The 19,485-nt window shown below is 34.2% G+C and overlaps 3 protein-coding genes across 3 annotated transcripts; 1 reads left to right on the forward strand and 2 right to left on the reverse strand.

Annotated features, from left to right (window-relative positions):
- The first annotated feature begins 41 nt into the window (after window positions 1–41).
- On the forward strand, window positions 42–4,011 carry LOC123225867 (nuclear transcription factor Y subunit C-2). The gene is made up of 2 exons (XM_044650178.1): window positions 42–265; window positions 2,962–4,011. Exon 2 carries the CDS (start codon window positions 3,011–3,013, stop codon window positions 3,722–3,724), a length of 714 nt encoding a protein of 237 aa, XP_044506113.1. The 5' UTR covers window positions 42–265; window positions 2,962–3,010; the 3' UTR covers window positions 3,725–4,011.
- Window positions 4,012–5,834: 1,823 nt separating this feature from the next.
- Window positions 5,835–6,678, reverse strand: LOC123225868 (SKP1-like protein 14). Its single transcript, XM_044650179.1, has one exon. It carries the CDS (start codon window positions 6,588–6,590, stop codon window positions 6,057–6,059), a length of 534 nt encoding a protein of 177 aa, XP_044506114.1. The 5' UTR covers window positions 6,591–6,678; the 3' UTR covers window positions 5,835–6,056.
- A 4,027-nt stretch (window positions 6,679–10,705) lies between these two features.
- On the reverse strand, window positions 10,706–19,067 carry LOC123225935 (ATP-dependent zinc metalloprotease FTSH 12, chloroplastic). The gene is made up of 19 exons (XM_044650305.1): window positions 18,437–19,067; window positions 18,074–18,258; window positions 17,737–17,963; window positions 17,001–17,281; window positions 16,729–16,806; window positions 16,401–16,643; window positions 16,181–16,321; window positions 15,925–16,092; window positions 15,229–15,341; window positions 14,445–14,661; window positions 14,058–14,129; window positions 13,472–13,591; window positions 13,273–13,389; window positions 13,022–13,198; window positions 12,817–12,936; window positions 12,613–12,687; window positions 11,901–12,008; window positions 11,373–11,453; window positions 10,706–11,194 (listed from the first exon to the last, which is right to left on the reverse strand). The coding sequence occupies exons 1-19, from the start codon at window positions 18,836–18,838 to the stop codon at window positions 11,117–11,119; spliced, it is 3,003 nt and encodes a 1,000-aa protein (XP_044506240.1). The 5' UTR covers window positions 18,839–19,067; the 3' UTR covers window positions 10,706–11,116.
- Between the last annotated feature and the right edge of the window lie 418 nt (window positions 19,068–19,485).

Genomic DNA, 19,485 nt, shown 5'->3' on the forward strand with positions numbered 1-19,485 from the left:
CAGTCGCGCTGCTCTGACCAAACATCCCGCACCCGCAACTTTCATCCACGTGGGCACCCTGAGCATCTCATTATGAGTCAGAACTCTCTCTGATTGGAACGTGTCATGTCACAGATACCCGCAGAAGTCTCCCCGGTTTCCATTAAGTTTCAAAGTCTTAATCTTTCAAAACCACTGTATTGCCCTCAATAATCTTTCTCTCTCTTAGGGCTTCTGCTGCTTACCACCAAGCTCTGGGCAGAGAATCGACTTAGCCAATTCATGGGTAATTTTTGCTTTTCACTTCTTTTTCTGCGTTGCTTTTATTTTTTCTGTACCCTTTTCTGGGTTGGTGAGAGCAACAACAGTGAAGGAAATGACCTCCTTTCATGTTGATTTCATCTTTAATTCTCTCTTTTTTATGGTAATTTTGTGTAAAGTTTGTTATTTTGACCTTGAATGATGATGATACGTGTTCTCATTGCAACTCTGTGTAGCATTGGGTTTTTTTGTTTGGATGAATTAGTGAATTCTTCATGCATGATCATGTTTGATGGGCTGCATTGTTTTTTATTTGAGGAAGACCATGTTCAATTATAATGAAAATGGTGACACACATTAGTGGTACCCAAATTGGTACTCCTTATAACTGCACGTAGTTTTATTATTTTGATTTTATGGTCAGTAACTCTAGGTGCAATATAATTAGCAAGCAAAATTTTGTTTTTCCTTTCTATGTTTTTTTTTTTTTTCTTTGGATAGTATTTACTAGAATTCATTTCAAGACTATGTTGTATTTGTAATCAATATATTTTATATACATGTATATTTAAGTTTATATAAACTTGCATGTCTTCTTGCATGAGCTACCTTCACAAATCTAGAATCCGCTTTTTCTCTACAGTAGTGGAGACAGTTTAAATTGTATGATAATAAGGTTAATTTGTTCTAATTGGTGCATTAAGTTTCCATAATGCATCTTTTACTGCTTAGCTGTAGTATTAGAGAATAAATTTCAGATTAAAATTTAATTTGGGGTGATGACAGCCAATTAAGAATGTCATTCTGGGACTGATTTGCCTTTTGTTGGGCTGTTAAGCAAACAGGGGGAAAAGAGAAGGTCTTAAAAATTAGAACTTTGCTTTCTGCTCTTCATAAAAAATCTCAACCCTGGAATGAGTTCAACTCTATAACCGTTTCATTTAAATGTTAAAACCTTGAAAGTGGTCACAAAGTTGAAACTATGTCTTACAGTTCTATTTTGTGCTAGAATTACTTTTATAGATCCTTTGTTCAACAACTTTGTATATGGTGTGAACACCACTATATCTTTCTTCTTTGTTTGATTAAGTAAAGAAAGTAGTTATCATTGCATATCTTCCATGGACTTCCACTATCGATATTCCTTTATCCTCTAGACTGAAAATCTTGTATTTCTGTAAACTTAGAGGTTTTCCTCAATGTCCTATTGCATGGTACATGTCAAAATATTAATGTTGGGTGTACAAAGATATCTTAATTGCTTGTTCAAGTTTTTCCTGTACATTTTATATGGGGAGGGAGCTAAAAGTAGTGACTCACTCGAATGTTCTACCAGAAAATGATCCATAATGTATGTTATGTATACATTGGAAAAAATAAGGCTTTATAAAAGGTAGAGTAGAAACATAGTGGTTCAGGTGGTCGAGTAAGTTGCTAATCATTTAGTCAATTCTCTGTGATGTCACAAGGGTGGTTGGGTGAGCTGTTTATCAGTCGGTCAATCTTTAGTAATGTCTCATGGTCAAAGTAGCCAATGCAATTTGCTTAAGCTTGAAATTAGAATTTTGTATTTGCTTGGGGAAGAGAGATGGAATCATAATCTTGCAGAAAAGTAATTTACTGAGAGAGATAGTACGTATTAACAACAGAGCACTTGATAAGAACGGATGGGTGACCCTTATGGGCATAGCCACAGTATGGTGCTGATAGGAAAAAGCTTGTTAGTACTTGAAAGAGAGTTAGATGCTGATTCTTATTTTATGTTATTTATTATATTTTGAATAAGAAAATGCAGCACAGAAAGGTGCTGGCTATTCCTGTTTAGTTATTTGTATGTACAAAAGATATCTGTTATTTGCATGGTGTTTTGGGCTAGCAAGATTAGAGATGGAGTTGATGATGGCATCCATAATGATTCTTGAACATTACTGACTAAATTGTATAATTGGAGGTGATTTTTTTGTCTCACATTTGAACATAATGAATTCATGTGCTCTGTAATTTTGTTAGTTACAGAAATTATGAACATAAATAATTCCTTGCACCTTCATATATCTGGACACTACATTTTCTTTTCAAAGAAGTGATAATCTATGGTTCTTCCAGATGTCTACACAAGGTCAACATAGCTTGCTTTTTATTTTATTTTATTCTTCATCTTGCAAAATATGTTACCAGTTATGTAGTCCTTGATCTAGAGTCTTTTGACAGTTCTTACTGAAAATTAATTTTGGTTTCTTAGTCATGATAGCATGCTGGATTAGTTTCTTTCTTAGTCATGCTAACTCTTTAAACTGAGTTGATCAATAACTTTAGTTAATACTTTGTAAATGAATATTGGTTCAGTGTTTTAGATCGCATCAATGCTATAATTGTATTTGGCAAAGCTTAGTAATTAGATTGATGCAAGGACTTCGGACTGTAGTATGATCCATTGGAAACGCTATTTCACTGTGCTAATTACCTAATCAATGATGTGTTATATTTGGTCATAGTCTCTTAAGGTAATTCTAGCATTTTTATCTGCCCTTCACTTTTGATGTCAGTTTCTGAGCATGAAACATTGCAGAACATTTTAACCTTGTTAAATGTGTATGGGTTTAATTGTTCTATTAAATCAGCATGTAACGTGGTTGTTCTTTAGATGTCCATTTACATTTTTCCTCTTCTAACTGTTGGATTGACTCCAAACATGGATCTTGTTGTGCTTATGATTTGCAGTAATCTGATAAGACAAGCTATAGAAAAAAAAGAAACTGTGTAATTGGCCATGGATCAATCTGAACAAAATCATCAGCAGCATCACCAACCACAGCAGCCCGCAATGGGAGTTATAGCTGGTAGTGGTCAGATGGTGTATCCTATGCCACCCTACCAAACTACTCCCATGGCAGCCTCAGGTACTCCTGCCGTAGCTGTGCCTTCCCCAATGCAGCCCTCTGCTACCTTTGCAAATTCTTCCCACCAGCTTGCCTTCCAACAAGCCCAGCACTTCCACCATCAACAGCAGCTTCAAACGTTCTGGTCCAACCAAATGCAAGAAATTGAGCAAACTATTGATTTCAAGAACCATAGCCTCCCACTTGCTCGGATCAAGAAAATAATGAAAACTGATGAAGATGTTAGAATGATTTCAGCAGAGGCTCCTGTCATTTTTGCAAAGGCTTGTGAGATTTTTATACTGGAGCTGACCTTACGCTCTTGGATCCACACAGAAGAGAATAAAAGGAGGACATTGCAAAAGAATGACATTGCAGCTGCCATATCAAGGACTGATGTTTTTGATTTCTTGGTGGACATCATTCCAAGAGATGAACTGAAAGAGGAGGGACTTGGGGTCACTAAGGCTACAATTCCTGTTTTGGGTTCTCCTGCTGACATGCCTTTATACTATGTCCATGCACAGCATCCTGTTGGACCTACAGGTATGATCATGGGAAAGCCGGTCGATCAAGCAGCTCTATACACTGCCCAACAGCCTTGACCGCCTGTGGCATTTATGCCATCGGGTGGCAGCAACAGCAGAAACAACTAGAACAGCAACCGACCAATTCTTAATGTATGATGTCAGGTAATGAGGTGTCTTTGTAGAGCTTTTGAATATCAGGGATGTATTGTAGTTGCGGTAGCAGTTAGTGTTAGTTGAAAGTTGTAATAACTATCCAGCTTTGTAGATGATTATGCCCATCTCAGTGTGGCAGCTGGATCATGTATTGGCTTGTATTTTGCTCTTCTTTAGATCGAAATTGTTTGTGATGGTTATTGTTTAAATTTCTGTCTCTACACTTTGTGTCCATTTTGGGTGGATTCGATCCTAGATACTTGAGTTCAGATTGTTGTTTGGTTTTAACAAATCGAATTTGAGCTGACACAACAAGCTCAGCTCATAATCGATGTTGATGACGATGCATGTTTTTCAGTAATTTTTCTTTTTTTTCATTGATGATTTTGTTTATCAATTTCAGCAAATTGAACTCAAGTTAACAGTTTTATATTAGAATTAACCTTTCTCTGGGTTTAGTTCAAATCCACCCGCAGTGTCCATTATTGTTGATTTTATTCGGGTAAGTATCAAATTAAGAGAGTAGAGTTGGGTTTGATTCATGTTAAGCTTGGGACAAGTCAAGCTAGAAGCATATTCATAATGTTTTTACATAATGATTGAAAATAACTGAAGAACAGTCTGGTTGAACCGAGGTTATTTAGGATTGGATTCCACCCTGACTATTTTAGCAGAAGTGCAATGAATCAAGAGAACAAAATCCCATATGAATTATTGGAGTTAATTTACGATTCTAACAAACAAAACAATAATACAAGGTCATCGTCTTCGTCTTGGTCTTGTTCAAAACAAAAATTTCATCTGTAATTCAATCTTCATATACTCCTTCTAAAGCCCACTCATACTCCTTCCTGGCAGCTGCTTCTTCCTCCGGAGTGAAGGAGTTGATCCTATTCGCAATCGTCTCCCCCAAAAAATCCAACATTTCTTTGATATTCAAATAATTCGCCGCTAGAATCAGGCCCTACAACTGCTTGTTGCTCTTCTCTTTAACATACTCCGCTGTAAACTTCTTCACCTCGTCTCTCCCCCCCGAGCCCTTGACGCGAAACTCCACGTTGACCTCGCAGAACTCAATGATCCCTCCGCAGAGGCACCGCCGTGGCGTCAGGGGCGTCTTCGTTCTCGTCGAAGAACGATTTCACGATCTCGAACTCCATGTCGACGGGCTCTTCCACCTCGAAGAGCAAGCCATCGGCAATCTTAAGAGAAATGAATATTCGCTGGAGACACTCCAAAAAAATTTTATACTCACTCAGATAAGCTCGCGTTCGAATTGAAATTAAATATTATAATTATAATCTAAATTTGAATTTATTAATAATTCGATTGAATCAAATTATGACTCTAAGAAAACAGATAAGGGTTAGCACATCTATTTGAAAATGATTATTTATTATATATTTAATATTACTCATAAAACATTTGATGATATTGAGAAGGTATTAATAACTAAAGATCATACTTTTGTAAAAATATCATTTGGTGGATTTCTTGTAGGGATGTAACAAGAAGGGGATTGATCTCTGTGTCTCTCAAAAATATTAATTCTCATCTCTAGCTTGCTTGGAGATAGACAAAGATTTTCATTCCTTTCTAATGAGAAAATATAATATAAATATATTAAATATTAATATTAAATAAAATTAAAATCAATTCATTATTTTAAATGTTATAAATATCATATATTATTATTTTAATACACATAATAAAAATATAAATAATTTAAAATTATAAAGATATGTTAATATTTTAAACAAAAATATTAATATAAAAAGGCGAGGATGGAGACCAAGACAAGATAACAATAAGATATATGTATCTCTATCCTCGATTATGAGATTCTTTATTTTTATTGAAGAATTATTTTCTTGTTAAGATTAGAGAAAGTTGAAGTCCCTAAATTTGAATCGAAATTGTTATTTCTAGTTCTTTCTTTTCCGTTAACCTCTTAACAAAACTTCTAATCAATTTGAGTAAGAGTTTTAAGTAAAAAAAAGAAACAAAAGTTAACTTAAAACAAAGAATCGAATATCAAAATAATAGTTTATTAGATTTCATATAAGTCGAATTTGAACTAAATCTAACTCATCATTCATTTTCTACTCAAGTTCAAGTAACACCTAATATGAGATCGGTTTGAATTCAAAAAAAACTAACTCAAAGTCTAAGAACAAAGATAAAAAAAGCACTTAAAACAAAAATTGAAAACATGTATTCAATTCAAAATTTCAAGGCATTAACAAAGCTTTTATCAATCTTTGTCAACACCTTCGAATGCCCAAGCGTTTTCCTTTCGAATTTTCTCCTCTTCTTCTTCTGTAAAATCATTTTCGATTCCAAAAACCTCTCTAACGTACTCCACACTCTTGTTCTTTATCCTCTCTGCAAATTTATCCAGCGTCAAGGTTAGCAAACTCTTCGCGTTCAAATAATTTGCAGCAAGAAGAATCTCCTTCAGCATATCGACACTCTGATTTTTTATGAAACCGTCGTCAAACGCTCTCATCTCCGCCTTCTGGGGCTCCTCCGCTTCCTCCTCGCGAAACCCCGCGTGTTTATTGCAGTAGATTATGATCTGGGCAAGCACGGCGGAGGAGACGTTGTGAATTGGCACGATGACGTTATCGGCATCATTAGCATCATCTTCGAAAAAATTGTTAACTGTGCCTAGACACTCCATGGCTGCCACCTTTTCGATTTCAAAGAGATGCCCATCTTCCGCCTTCAGGGTTATCTTCTTCTGCTGGTTGGTTGTGACTTTCTCTTCGACTTGGTTGGATGCCATTAGAACGAACGAGCAGGCTAGGGATTTCGGAAAAAGGGAGGGTTTAAGAATGGGGTTTGTAGGAGATAGAGCAAAGAAGACGTCTTATATAAATGTGGAACTTGGATTGCCTTTCGATTTCTAGTTACAATAAAACAACTAGCAATACCACGTGGAGTACACGATTCATAATATGATAATACATTATCTAAATATATAATTACTAAATTAGGTATCAATAATAAAAAAATAGATATACTTAATATTCTAATTTAGTTATAAAAATGATATATCACTATATAATTAAATTATTTTAAATTAAAGATAATATAACACCTAACCAAATATCGATAATAACATATTTTCATTATTAATTGATTTCTACAATTATTATATTGATGTTATTATCTTTCGTTCTAGTGATTTTAGGGGTGCATTTGGTCATCTTGATTCGAAATGAAACCAAAATGTCTATTTTGAGTTTTAATTCAAGTTTATATGAATTGATGTATAATATCACTTAAAGATTTATTAATAAAATGAATATTGTCGTCAAAGAGGTAAATATAATCCTAACGAGATGAACCCGTACTAGCCCGATCAAACCTACCCCTAGTTGATTTATATTTCATTTTTCTTTATATTGGATCAAGTCAAGAATTATGAACCTCCAATATAAAAAATATATGGAAAAGTGGGACTTATCTCTCTCTAACATTGTAAATTCTAATATGGTTTGAGAATCCCTAGAGAATCCAATTCCTTAATTGCATAAAGCTTCAAATAGCAAGAAAATCTGATATGCTTTCTAAAAACTACAAGTTAAATTATGTTAGCTAGCACACAGTTTGTTCTGCAGTTTCAGATTTATCTTTTCATTTTGATCCATTTGTATTTTTCTCTGATTTTTTTAGAATATATTATTGTTTCTCTTGGATTGGCTGATGCCAAATCTTGTTTGGCTCATAGCTAAATCCTGTTTTAGTTACGAGATTAAATTGATCGAGATTAAATAAGGTGAATAGTATTAAACTATAATTCAATCATCAAATTAGATAGGTCTGACCATTATACTTATACTATAATAACATTATATGACTATTAAAATTTTAATCATACCCTATTATAGTCTTGTTTAATTGTAGTTGGAATAAAACGAATTGCATTTTAGCTAACTTAGATTGAATTTAAAGTTATATTATTTTTTAACTAAGATCGAACTTCAACTCATCGATTTTAAATCAACTATTTTAGGTTTGAATCGATTTTGAACTAACATTTGTTGAAACACAACCCATATCAAATCCAACTCTATCTCTAACAAATAGGAAAGGCCAAAGGACTATTTCCCATCCAAGGTATGCTGCATTCTCAAGTTTTCCCCTTTCAACTATGAAAATATTAAATACCCACCCATGAACAGTTAAATTTAATGGAACTCTAATGTCTTAAAATTTTATCTCTTTTTCCCCCTAACCTCTAAAAACTAACCATTTTCCCCTAGGTCAAGTTTTGAAAAATAGCATCCCCCCCCCCTTGGGTTTAGTTTTCAATCCTCGATGTCAAATCCGATGACGAAGCCTTCCCGACCCACCACCATGCTCCAACGACCTCTCTTCTCTCCTCTGGAACGCCGATCAACCTAGATTTGGCATCGTCTTCGCTTGAAAATTTGAAGAGCTTCGTCGGGAGATGAAGACGACAACCTCGTCTTCCCAGACGGAGACAAGGTAGTCGTCTTCGTCTGGGAAGACAAAGAGCTTCGTCTCCTGACAAAGCTCTTCAACTTTTTAGGAGAAGATGACGTCAGATCTAGGCCGATCGGCATTCCAGAGCAGCAGAGGAGAGAAGAGAGGCCGTTGGAGCATGGTGGTGCGTCGGGAAGGCTTCGTCGTCAGTGATGGCTCCGGATTTGGCGTTGAGGATTGAAAACTAAACCCTAGAGAGAAATAGTTAGTTTTTAGGGGTTAAGGGAGGAAAAGAGGATTAAATTTTAATTTATTTTTAATATTACAGATAAAATGATGATTTTACCCTTGAATTTGTTTTTTTTTAACAATCCATGGGTAGGTAAATGAGTTTTTCAAAGTTAACGAGTGGCAATGTGCGAAAAAAGTATACCTTGGGTGGGAAATAATCCTTTGGCCAATAGGAAATCCTTTTCTTACACCTAAAAATATCATGATCATCCTTTTAGGGTGTAATTATCATTGAATTAGTAAATCTCAAAAAGACTAGCTCGATAACTTATTGTCAAAGCTTATCACTTCAATGTGTATATCAAAAACGTTAATATATCAGGATTATAAAGTCAAACTTAAGTTTTTTAGTTCTATACTTTGATATTTAACATTTTAGTCAACTACACAACTTTGTGATGGTTTTTTTTTTCCCCCCTTAGAGTCTCATTGTTGCATTTTTCATTTTTCAATAATTAAATTTAATTTTATAAAAAATTGTCTGATAAATAACTTAAAATTCCACATAAAAATATAATAAAATTTACATGAACCAACAAATTAATTTATTTTGTGTTTGATATGCCCTCATTCAAATTTAACTCTTTCATCTAATTTTCATGATTTTTAAATATATAAAAATATATTTATATATATTTCTTCACCATCTCTTTTATTTTCTTCAATGGCCGACAATTCATTGTGCCAACAAATCAAAACCATGAAAAAAGTTTGACTGAAGAGGTTCAAATTTTTTTCTTTTTTTAATCATAATTAATAATTATTAAATTGACTAAAATTTTGATTTTTTAATTTATAATTTTAATTAAGGGATTTATTAATAAAGATTTTTTCACCCTTGAAAAATGTTATAACAATAATCCTACTGTTGTTGAGGAGACTATCAATAATTTTCATAGAGACTTTTGTAAGAATAGTTAACCAATAAAACTGGCAACGGGGGTATAAATATTGATATATTATTATGTGATAAATTATTTTATTTTTAATTTAAAATTATCAAATTATATAATAACATGTCGATATTTTTATTTATTGTTAATATATAAAGTATTATTTATAACTACTTAATTTATAAATTAAGGCTAACTTGAATATTTGATGTTTAAATTCGGTAATTAATCTCCAGGGAAAAAAAAAAAATTCTACTTTGATCGCCAATGGGTAAAAAATTGCTTTACCGAACTTAAAATGGAAGCAGTTCCTGGTAAACAAATTATTTTTATTACTCTATTTGATATATTTTGGAAAATTAATGCAGTAATATACAGTTAAAACTGTTAACTGGATTTGGTTTGTTCAAGTCTAGGCTTTGGGTCTGCTATTTGGGTCTTAGATTTTTTTTTTTTTTTTCAAATCTAGTTCATTAAAATTTTTTAGATATATTTTAATCCATTTCTTTGAAAATATGAAAAATATACCCTTATCCATTATGAATTGTTGGGCTTATTGGGTCTTTCACTTAAATAATCTCAATTCAAACCCTAATAATTTAATAAACAATTTTTTTTGTCCAAGCTCACCCAAAATGTGAATTTTCCAAATCCAACAATTAGACGTTGGGGTTACCCGGCCCAAATGACAGACTTATCTACAGTCAAGGCTTCTCCTTCAATATATATTATCTTTACTAATGTCATTTTTAATTATAAATTAAATGCAATTAATTATTGATTTTGCAGCATTGGTGCTTAAGGAGTTGTTGCTGCACAGCAAGGTTTATCTATAAAAATACAAAATTTTGTATTTTTATATTTATTAATAATAATTAAGCTTCATCCATATTTTCAGCTGATGAAGACATGGAAGGAAGAAGCTAACTGATTGGGAATAAAATAAAAACCCACCATTAGATAAATATTATTTAAAGAATAAAACATTTAATTAAAATGATAAGGTGGATTTTATTCTAAAATTAAGCATTTATAATATTCTATTTATCAAAATAATTCCCATAGAAAAACCTTGGATAAAGCAGATAAGTAGTATAATAATACGTTGTTTGTAAAAACTCTAAATCCTAAATTCGTATAATTGGTATAGTACATCATTTGTATACAAAAATATTTTTGTGTTTCATATACACACGGTTAAAAAAGAAAATGATGGTTTTAATACTTCTTTATAATCTTCATCATATACACACAGCATGGATCGTCATTGAATAGTATTATTTTCATTGCCTATGAAACTGGCATACAATATGGACTGTATTTGTGTTTCTGTAGACAGATTACAAGCTTTCAAAATAATCAAATTGTTACAATTCAAACTATTAGATGAGAACATATTTGATCAGAAACAAGAAGGGGTTCCACCGAAAAATATTGCAGTGCCTCAGGTCGAAATCTAAAGCCGGGAATGTCAAAATTCTCTGTTTCTCAGTTGTTAAAAACCTCAAGCAAGACTTTGGCTGGTATTATCCAAGAACTGCCCACTAATGGACTCGGATAGGTTCAAGCAGTGGCTTTTACAACAAAGCATACATGTATTTCTGAATCTTAATGTGCAGTTATCACAGGAACTTTCATCTATTTCTTGCCAGGAACAGAGTTGAGGGAGAGAGTTTTAACATCTGTGAAGTGGTGCAGGATATATGTCCAATGGCTGATAGCGCAACCGGTCATTGTGAGGCAATGGTCCCTCCTACAGAATTTAAGAAAGCACAAGTTCAATACAAAATGAGATAAGTTGTAGAAAGTTTGGGGGCTGTTTTACACAGCTTAGACATCAAATCAAACTATACTGAAGTCTTAGCCAAAGTTGAAAAAAATACAAGAGCAGTCAGTTGAACCACGGAAAGCAAAAGAACAAGAAATGGTACCTCTTCCAAGTTTATCTGGAATGGCTTCACAAAATCTTCAAACATTACAGGAGACAGCTCCTTCATCATCTGCTGAACTTCCTGGAAATATAATGGCACAAGCCACTCAGAAAAGAGCACATTGAAGATGGATAATGATTGAGCTAAGGCAGAAAAATCTCTAATTATATGTGACACGTTAAATATTAGGCCATAACCAAATTTTAAGTCTCCAGAATTATAAAGAATTTTGATGGGAGGGGGTTTTATGGTAAAATTATTTCATGATGATTTCTCTTTTCTTCTTTCCAGAGTATATCAAAAAGTGGGAAGTGGCAACTCTCTTTTGTTCCTTCCATCCTACTACCAGAGAAGATAAAAGGTAAGCAAGTCGTCTTCCTCACTTTCTTCCTTTCCCCCTACAGAAATATCTCAAATTTGACATGAAATATTACGAGAAGTTCTTCTTCATAAAATCACCAAAAAAAAGAATCTCTAAAATCAATTGCGTGAAGGATAATATAAAAGAGATGGCATGTGTTGGCATACCAATCCTGTTATCCTTGACTTTTCTAATAGTTCCTTCGCAATAATGTCCAGTATGTGCCTGTTATCTCTTAAAGCATTCATTGCAAGTTCTTCTGTCTCTTCAATGTACTGCAACCAACATCATATAGTAAAATTCAAGTAGTAATTAAAAGGCAAACTAGATTTCAGGATAATAATTTTGTGTCGAAAAACCTAAAACAACTTAAAAGATAAAAATGAAACAAGGCATGTATGTTTGATGAATTTATTAGGTTACTTCTGTGACCATCCATGGAATAAAAAATTGCTGAAGACACCAACACAAATCACACAGTACTTTTGGCAAAATGGGTTTCTTTATAAGTAAATTCTTTAAGAAAGGGAACAGGTCTGGCATTAAAAAACTGCAATACTATAATGGAATAAATCAATTGTCAATTTGGTGGGCTTTATGTGCAAACTTCAGAACATGTTGCAGTGTAAACATTTGAAGCAGCCCTGACTTCCAATTTGGGCTCCATATTCTAATGTACAAGGAATTTTTTTATCAATTCACCAATGACTGCATGCTTCCATTTCATGAGAAATACATAACAACACCAGCAATTCTAAGTATCATCCTACGTTTCTCTAGAAAATAATAAAATAGCTTGACTTTCAGCAGGCACCACCATCCATTAATTTCTTGATTACGAGGCATACAATTGTGAGATCAAAAGAAGCACATTCTTACCCTTGTCAACTCACGAGTGAATAACTCAGACAATTCAGGTGTCATATTGGCAGGTATGACGTGGGGATCATCCCACTAAAAAGATGAGAATAACAAGAAGAATCACATGGTTAGACACATTCCATTAAAGAAAGAGATTATTATGAATGAGAGAGTAACCACGTTTATCGATTACTTGCAACTTGAAATATCAAAGAATAATACCCTATATTTTATTAATTCGCCATCTGAACTATCAGGTCGATCCAACAGTCCGACTCTTTTTGTTAAAGTGGCAAGCCCCAACCTAGCATTTTGTGGACTGATCACCATCTCTCTAGCAATCTAAGAGAAAACCCAAATAAGAAAATAGGCAAGGAAACAGATAATATAATTGAAGATAATATCTGTTGCATAGTGCTTCAGTTACCTTTGTTATCTTTTCTATATCATCCTTTCCTCCATCAGTTATGTCTTCACCGAACACAACACGTTCTGCACAGCGCCCACCATGAGCTACCACCATTTGCATTTTCATGTAGCCAAAGGTTGTATAACCTTGGTCTATCATGTCTTCACGGGGGTAGAACACTGATATTGCAGTTTCCTGCTCATTTTGAGTAGAAAAGACAAAACGTTAAGGCATTTAATAGAAGGAATTTCTGTAGCCACACAGTGTACCTTGCCACCAGGCAGGAGCTGGGAAAAAGCGTGCCAATCAAATCGAGGAAACAAATGAGCTAATACTACATGACCAGCTTCATGAACCGCCAGCAGTCTCTTCTTTTCAACAGACACCTATTACATAAACATAATAACCCAATGATCAATGCACTAATTGATTTTACTACAATAAGTACCAAAATAAGCAGAAACATACACTTCGTTCAATTTTCTGTTGCTCTTCCTCTGTGAGAAGCACACCCATTCCCTCAAGCAATTGTTTATCTAACACATCAACAATGTCTTGCTGGTAGATCTTAGAATGTCCTTTCCTCACCTGCAACCATCAACCCAGACAACTCTTAGATTGATTGCTGATAATTGCACAAAATTTAATTGTAATCATAAGCAACATACTAACAAATCATATTGCCAAAAGATGACAAATTCTATCTTTTAGTGCAGTCAGAACTTTATCTGGTCTGCAAATTCTTTTCAGATAAGTAAATGTTTCACAATTAAAACAATAAAGTTGATGCCATAAAACACAAATGAGTATATACACAATTGAGACACACCACATATGCCAAAAAAAGATGTGCGTCTACAGATGCACAGGGAAGTGAATAAATAAGGGAATCAGTTGAAAGGGAGGCAACTTCTGAAATATATAAAATTTTCATCAGCCCAATGAGAAGAAAAATTAAAGACATGAAAATAGCCAAAAGATTGACAAGAGTATTAGGTATTTTGGGACATAAAGCACAAGCTATAAATTATTTTGGACAAGAATATGAACTTACCGACATTATTGCTGCTTCATTCACAAGATTTCTAATATCTGCCCCAGAAAAACCAACAGTGCGGAAGACAAGCTGTAGAGTGAAGAAAGAGGAGACAGTGATAAGCCAAAAACTGTCAGACGTATAATTCAGTGTGAAAACAACTGTACAAGATTGTTAGGAACAGTGAAGGTGATGATAATCATTTTCATTCAACTAGACCTTGATGTGACAAACTCTCAAAATATAATGCTCCCAACATTTATCTATGAATGCATGTATAAATACTCTGTTCTTGTTCTGTCCAATTGTCAGAGCACTTAAAGCTCAACCATGTGGTATTCATGATTGTGACATGACCAGCCATGCAACAAAAGATGTATTTATGTATGCATAGTAACCACTCACTTGTTTGAAGTTAACATCTTCGGCAAGTTGTTTTCCTGCACTGTGCACACCAAATATCTGCACCCGTTGTTTTGCATCAGGCAAACCAATGTACAAACGACGGTCAATACGACCAGGGCGAACAAACTCAAGGTCCAATTCATCTGGTCTATTAGTGGCACACATGAATATCACAGCTTGTCTAAGTGAAAACCGATCAACACCAGTTTTCTCTTTACTACATGAGATAGAGTTGAATATGAAAATCAGTTTACACAAGTGAGAAAGCCCTAAAAACAATCACCTGGTAGTACCAAATAAAGCATCATCAATTAGGGTTGACATATACATTAAGAGAGAACTAAAAGTATGTTCAGTCTCTGTTATAACGGATAGAAAGTGGAGAGATAACAAAGTGTTAGCTTATCAGATAACATAAAGTTTGTTTTAGGTCCATCAAGTGGATGCAGCAACAAAATTAGGTTAAGCAAGAACACCGCATCATCTAGGACCATCAAGTCTAGCACAGTTATATGTAAATGGAGTTGGCCTCAATAATCCTTTAGGTCAAAGCCACCTCATAGACCTCTTCCGGTCCTCCATTAGGGTCTAGAAGTAGGCTTTAATATTACCTCTACAATCACTACCATGACAGGATGCACACGTCTCCAACTTAAAGGTCAAAAGCATCAGATTCACATTTAAAGGTTTGTCCAAAGGAACATGCATCAATATTTAAATTAGATCCACTGTCAAGATAGTAAAATTACTTGCATCCACACCAGTTTAAAACTAATAAACTTACTCCCCATCAAGCTGTGAAATTAGAGCCTCAAATGTGGCCCTTCTTCGAGGATCCTTTCTTGCATGCCTTCCAGCAATTGCATCAATTTCATCTACAAATATAAAAGCAGGTGCCTGCACAGAAGATTCATACAAAATTATGATCACTTATTTGCAGTTATCCTAAAACTGCAATAGTATGTTCATGATATAGGGAAAAGTAATCAACGAACATAGAGTGAGCCTTCTGGTGGAGCTGACAAATCAATATCAGCAACCTGATCACATGTATTGAGGATTCAACATCACTTTTTGCTCCATTTACCAATGTGTAGAAATATAATGACCAGAACATGACAATCCAAAAAAAAAAGTGTTTATAATTCCCTAAAATTTTTCTTAGCAAAATTTTCCTATCCAAGGGAGTTATGATATGAGATTATAGATAAGAGAATTTGGGTTCTTTAACTAATGACTGATGTAAACACAATAGCCTACAAAATACCAATTACTATTTCTCCTTTAATCATAGACAGAGTTTACACTGCATCTTGCATGTTGCACAAAATAAGCAATCTAATATTTTCCAATGGCTGAAGTAAGCACAATAGCTCTGTAAGATTATGATAACTGATTTACAACAATCACCAACATTTTGTGAGTGTTTTATTACTCTCCAGTGATATTCTTTAGAAAACTGAAAATTGAAAATGCTTACGTTTCTCCTTGCAATAGAAAACATCTCATTGATCCTAGCTGCACCACTCTTTTCACTATCTGTGAACTCTGCACCAGAAGCAAAAACAAATGGCAGCCCACTTTCCTTTGCAAGTGTCCGTGCAAAAAGTGTTTTCCCTGTTCCGGGTGGTCCAGACAGAAGAACACCCTAACATAAGAAATTTATTAAGTATCATCAATTAGATCTTTATAATGTAAGAGTTGATTTTATCTTTAACAGAAGTAGAAAAGATTACCCGAACAAACTGGACACCTCTTTCATAATAGTCCATGGGGCTCCCCATATAAATCATCAGTTCATCAAGTAGATCCCAAACATCACCCCCTAATACCACTTCTTTATACATAGATTTTGTTTCACCAACATCTCCAACTGGCTGGATGAGAAAATGATGTTATGAGAATGTGAGAACATTATTACAGAAAGAGTAAGGACGTTGGAGAATTAGAGTTTACCAGGATGAAATTTTCTGCATAAGCCATATCAAAAAGTTGGTGATACTTTTTGTAAAGAAAACGACTTGAGGTGACATGGAGAAGCATCACAGACTCCCTTATCAACCAGAGAATCAGAAGCCCAGGCAAAAAAGCAATCAAAACTTTTAGAAAATAATGGATCTGCCGTTTCTGAAGGAGATCTACTTCAACTCCAGAACTTGAGATAATCTCAAACAAGAAAGGATCAAGGGGAATGTCCACCTGTGAAAAGAATATAACATCAAGGAGATATAAGGAAAGTGTAATTGTGAAACTAATGTAACAAAAAATGAGAAGCTGAACGTACGATATATTCTAATGGAAAACCTTCTTTCATTGTTATATACAATCTTTTCAGGTCCTCTGTAAAGACAACAGCAGCAACCTGTTGAAAGAATTAATGGAACTGCATAATGCAATTTAATTTAACCTTTTTATAAAATGGTCAGATGAATCCAATTTTGTTTAGAAATATCAAAACTAAATAATTGAAACCCCAATGCAATACAGAACTGCAGGCACTTATCAAGTTGGCTGCATAACAAGAGAAAAGAAAAAAGGACAAAAAAAAAAGTTTACCTCAGAGCTATCTAGCTTGTCAAGAAAATAAGTGTAAGGAAGTTTAGGACGATAGCGCCACCATCTCTTAGCTATCCATAAAGCCCTGGTTCCCTGTGTCTCTGTCACCTTCTCCACCACATCCTTGCGAAGACTTTTTTCAACCTCTTTCATATCGAATTCAACTACATATCTGGCACTTAAGGAATCTATTTCTTCAGATAACTTTTCCTTTTCCATGATCTCCCTCCATGCACGAAGTCTTTCACGCCAAGTACCTTTGTTTGCTTGAACCTCACCTTCTACACAAGGATACAACACATGCAAACACAAAATAATATTAGAAATCAAGAGTAATGTTTATCTTTTTCAGGGAAGATTTATTATCAACTGAAAATTTTAATTTGACTACAATAATCATACATTAGTTAAAGCAGTGTCAGCCTTTTCCAAGGGCAGATTTCCAATTAACTACAGATAATACAAATTCTATGTACAGTCTGATCCAACATAAAGTTTTTATCCACAAAACATTTTCCTTCATAGTTATCAGACTACATTCAAAACTGCTAGAAAATCAAAATCAGAGGAAGTTTGTTTAAACCATAGTATTTTCAGTGCTAAATTTGCAAACAGAACCATAACAAATGCATGAAATAAAAAATATAATGAGACCAGAAAAATGATCATATAACTTAAAGTCAATGCATAGAAAGCATCACTTAACATACATTCAGGTCGTTAAAAATAAACTAACCTGAAATTCCCAAGTCTTCAATTAGTTTTTCCTTTTCTTCAGCACTTAACCTTTCATTGCTGTTAATAACTTTTTTCACATTTTCCTGTGATGGCTCTGGGTCATCAATCCAAGCATCTTCTCCAACATAAGATCTATCATGAATTAATGTCCCATCTGGCCCTTCAATATATTTCTTCAATTTCAGACCTTTAGGTGTTGTCTTCCTCCACATACTCTTCTTAAATCTACAAGCACAGAGCAGATTTTAATTCTCAAAGACTTCCACTGACTCCCAAACATGACTCATTCATAACCTCAGTTGGATGCAACTGCAATTAATGATCAATGCACTTACTTTCTGACATTACTTGGGGATGGCTCAGGAATCAATGCCTCCATAAAAGCCTCTGTTACTTCTTTTCTTTGACTATCAAGGAAAGGAGCACGAATAGCTACATATATTCTTTGACAGGAAACAATCACAACAAAAACATAGAGAACTAAAGCACCTATCCTTTTAGGCTCCCAGTTCTTGACATCCTGCATAGAGTAAATGACTATAACAATGTCTTATACATACAAGTAGCAAATCAAGCAAAACAATAACAATTACAACTGTTCGATTTTTCTTTTTCTAATTCGGCATTCTCCCTGCATTTTCTCAGCAACCAAACAAGAAATTAGCCAAAAGGGTAGCAATCAGAATCCACATAATTACCTTCCAACGTTCCCAACGATTCCAATCCACAAACTCAGGCACCAAAACAGTCCTGAACCGAATGAACTCCGCCTCACCCTTCTTCACTTCATTCTTAACTCGCCCAACCAACTCACCCACCTTCACATTAGCCCCCTCAAAGTCAAACCCAGTTTCCCTCTTGACCGACTGGCCAAAGTTGGACCAGAACCTCTCCGACCCGACCCTAATAGACCGAACAATACTGGGCCAAGAAAACCCATCTGACCCATCCGGATTTGCGGAGGAATAAACTCTAAAAATGGGACGTTGGCGGGAAATTCTAGGCTTGTGAGTTGGGAGTTTCGGATAACGAACGGTTTTCGTGAGCGGGTTTGAAGTGGAAAGAAGTGGGTTTGGTTTGAATGGGACTGAAAGATCCATTTTTTGGTTAGAACATAGGAGAATTTGGAGAAACGTTTCACTGCTATAATGGCTGTAGTTTTTGGTGGGGGTTTTGAGAGGTTTATCTGAAACTTGAGTGCGTCGGGGTTTGTCATGCAGGTGGGTAAACTTTGAACAAGTTTATTAAACTTAAATATTAATTATAATTTAAAAAAATAAATCATTTTTATTCTTATTTCCTTCTTACTTTTGGCAACCCACCATTCTATTTTAGTAGTAAAGTTTAGTATTTTAGATTTTCGGACAAAGAATAAAAAAAGATATTGAAGTCTTAAGGGGTTTCGTGAAGTAAAGATTGAAGAAAAAAGAGGAAAAAAAATTATAATAAGATCTTAAAATCAATAATTAAACAAAACATCACTAATTAGTGTTTATTTAAATAAAATAACACTATTTTATTATTATTTTAATTATTCTTATTTAATTACATAATCTGGATAATACTCTTGGTTGAGTTATATTTTTATGAGAATTAAAAGGTAAAGAAGATAAAAGAACAAAAATAGTTCATAGAAGTATAATTTAAATCAAGATCCAAAACAACATCATCCAAAAACAACCAAGAAAAATTGGTAGTGTTGCCTTGTTCCTCCTCAAATTTGCCATTACCAGGCATTAAAATTCAA

The sequence above is a fragment of the Mangifera indica genome, chromosome 9, assembly GCF_011075055.1.
Source record: "Mangifera indica cultivar Alphonso chromosome 9, CATAS_Mindica_2.1, whole genome shotgun sequence".
Taxonomy (NCBI): domain Eukaryota; kingdom Viridiplantae; phylum Streptophyta; class Magnoliopsida; order Sapindales; family Anacardiaceae; genus Mangifera; species Mangifera indica.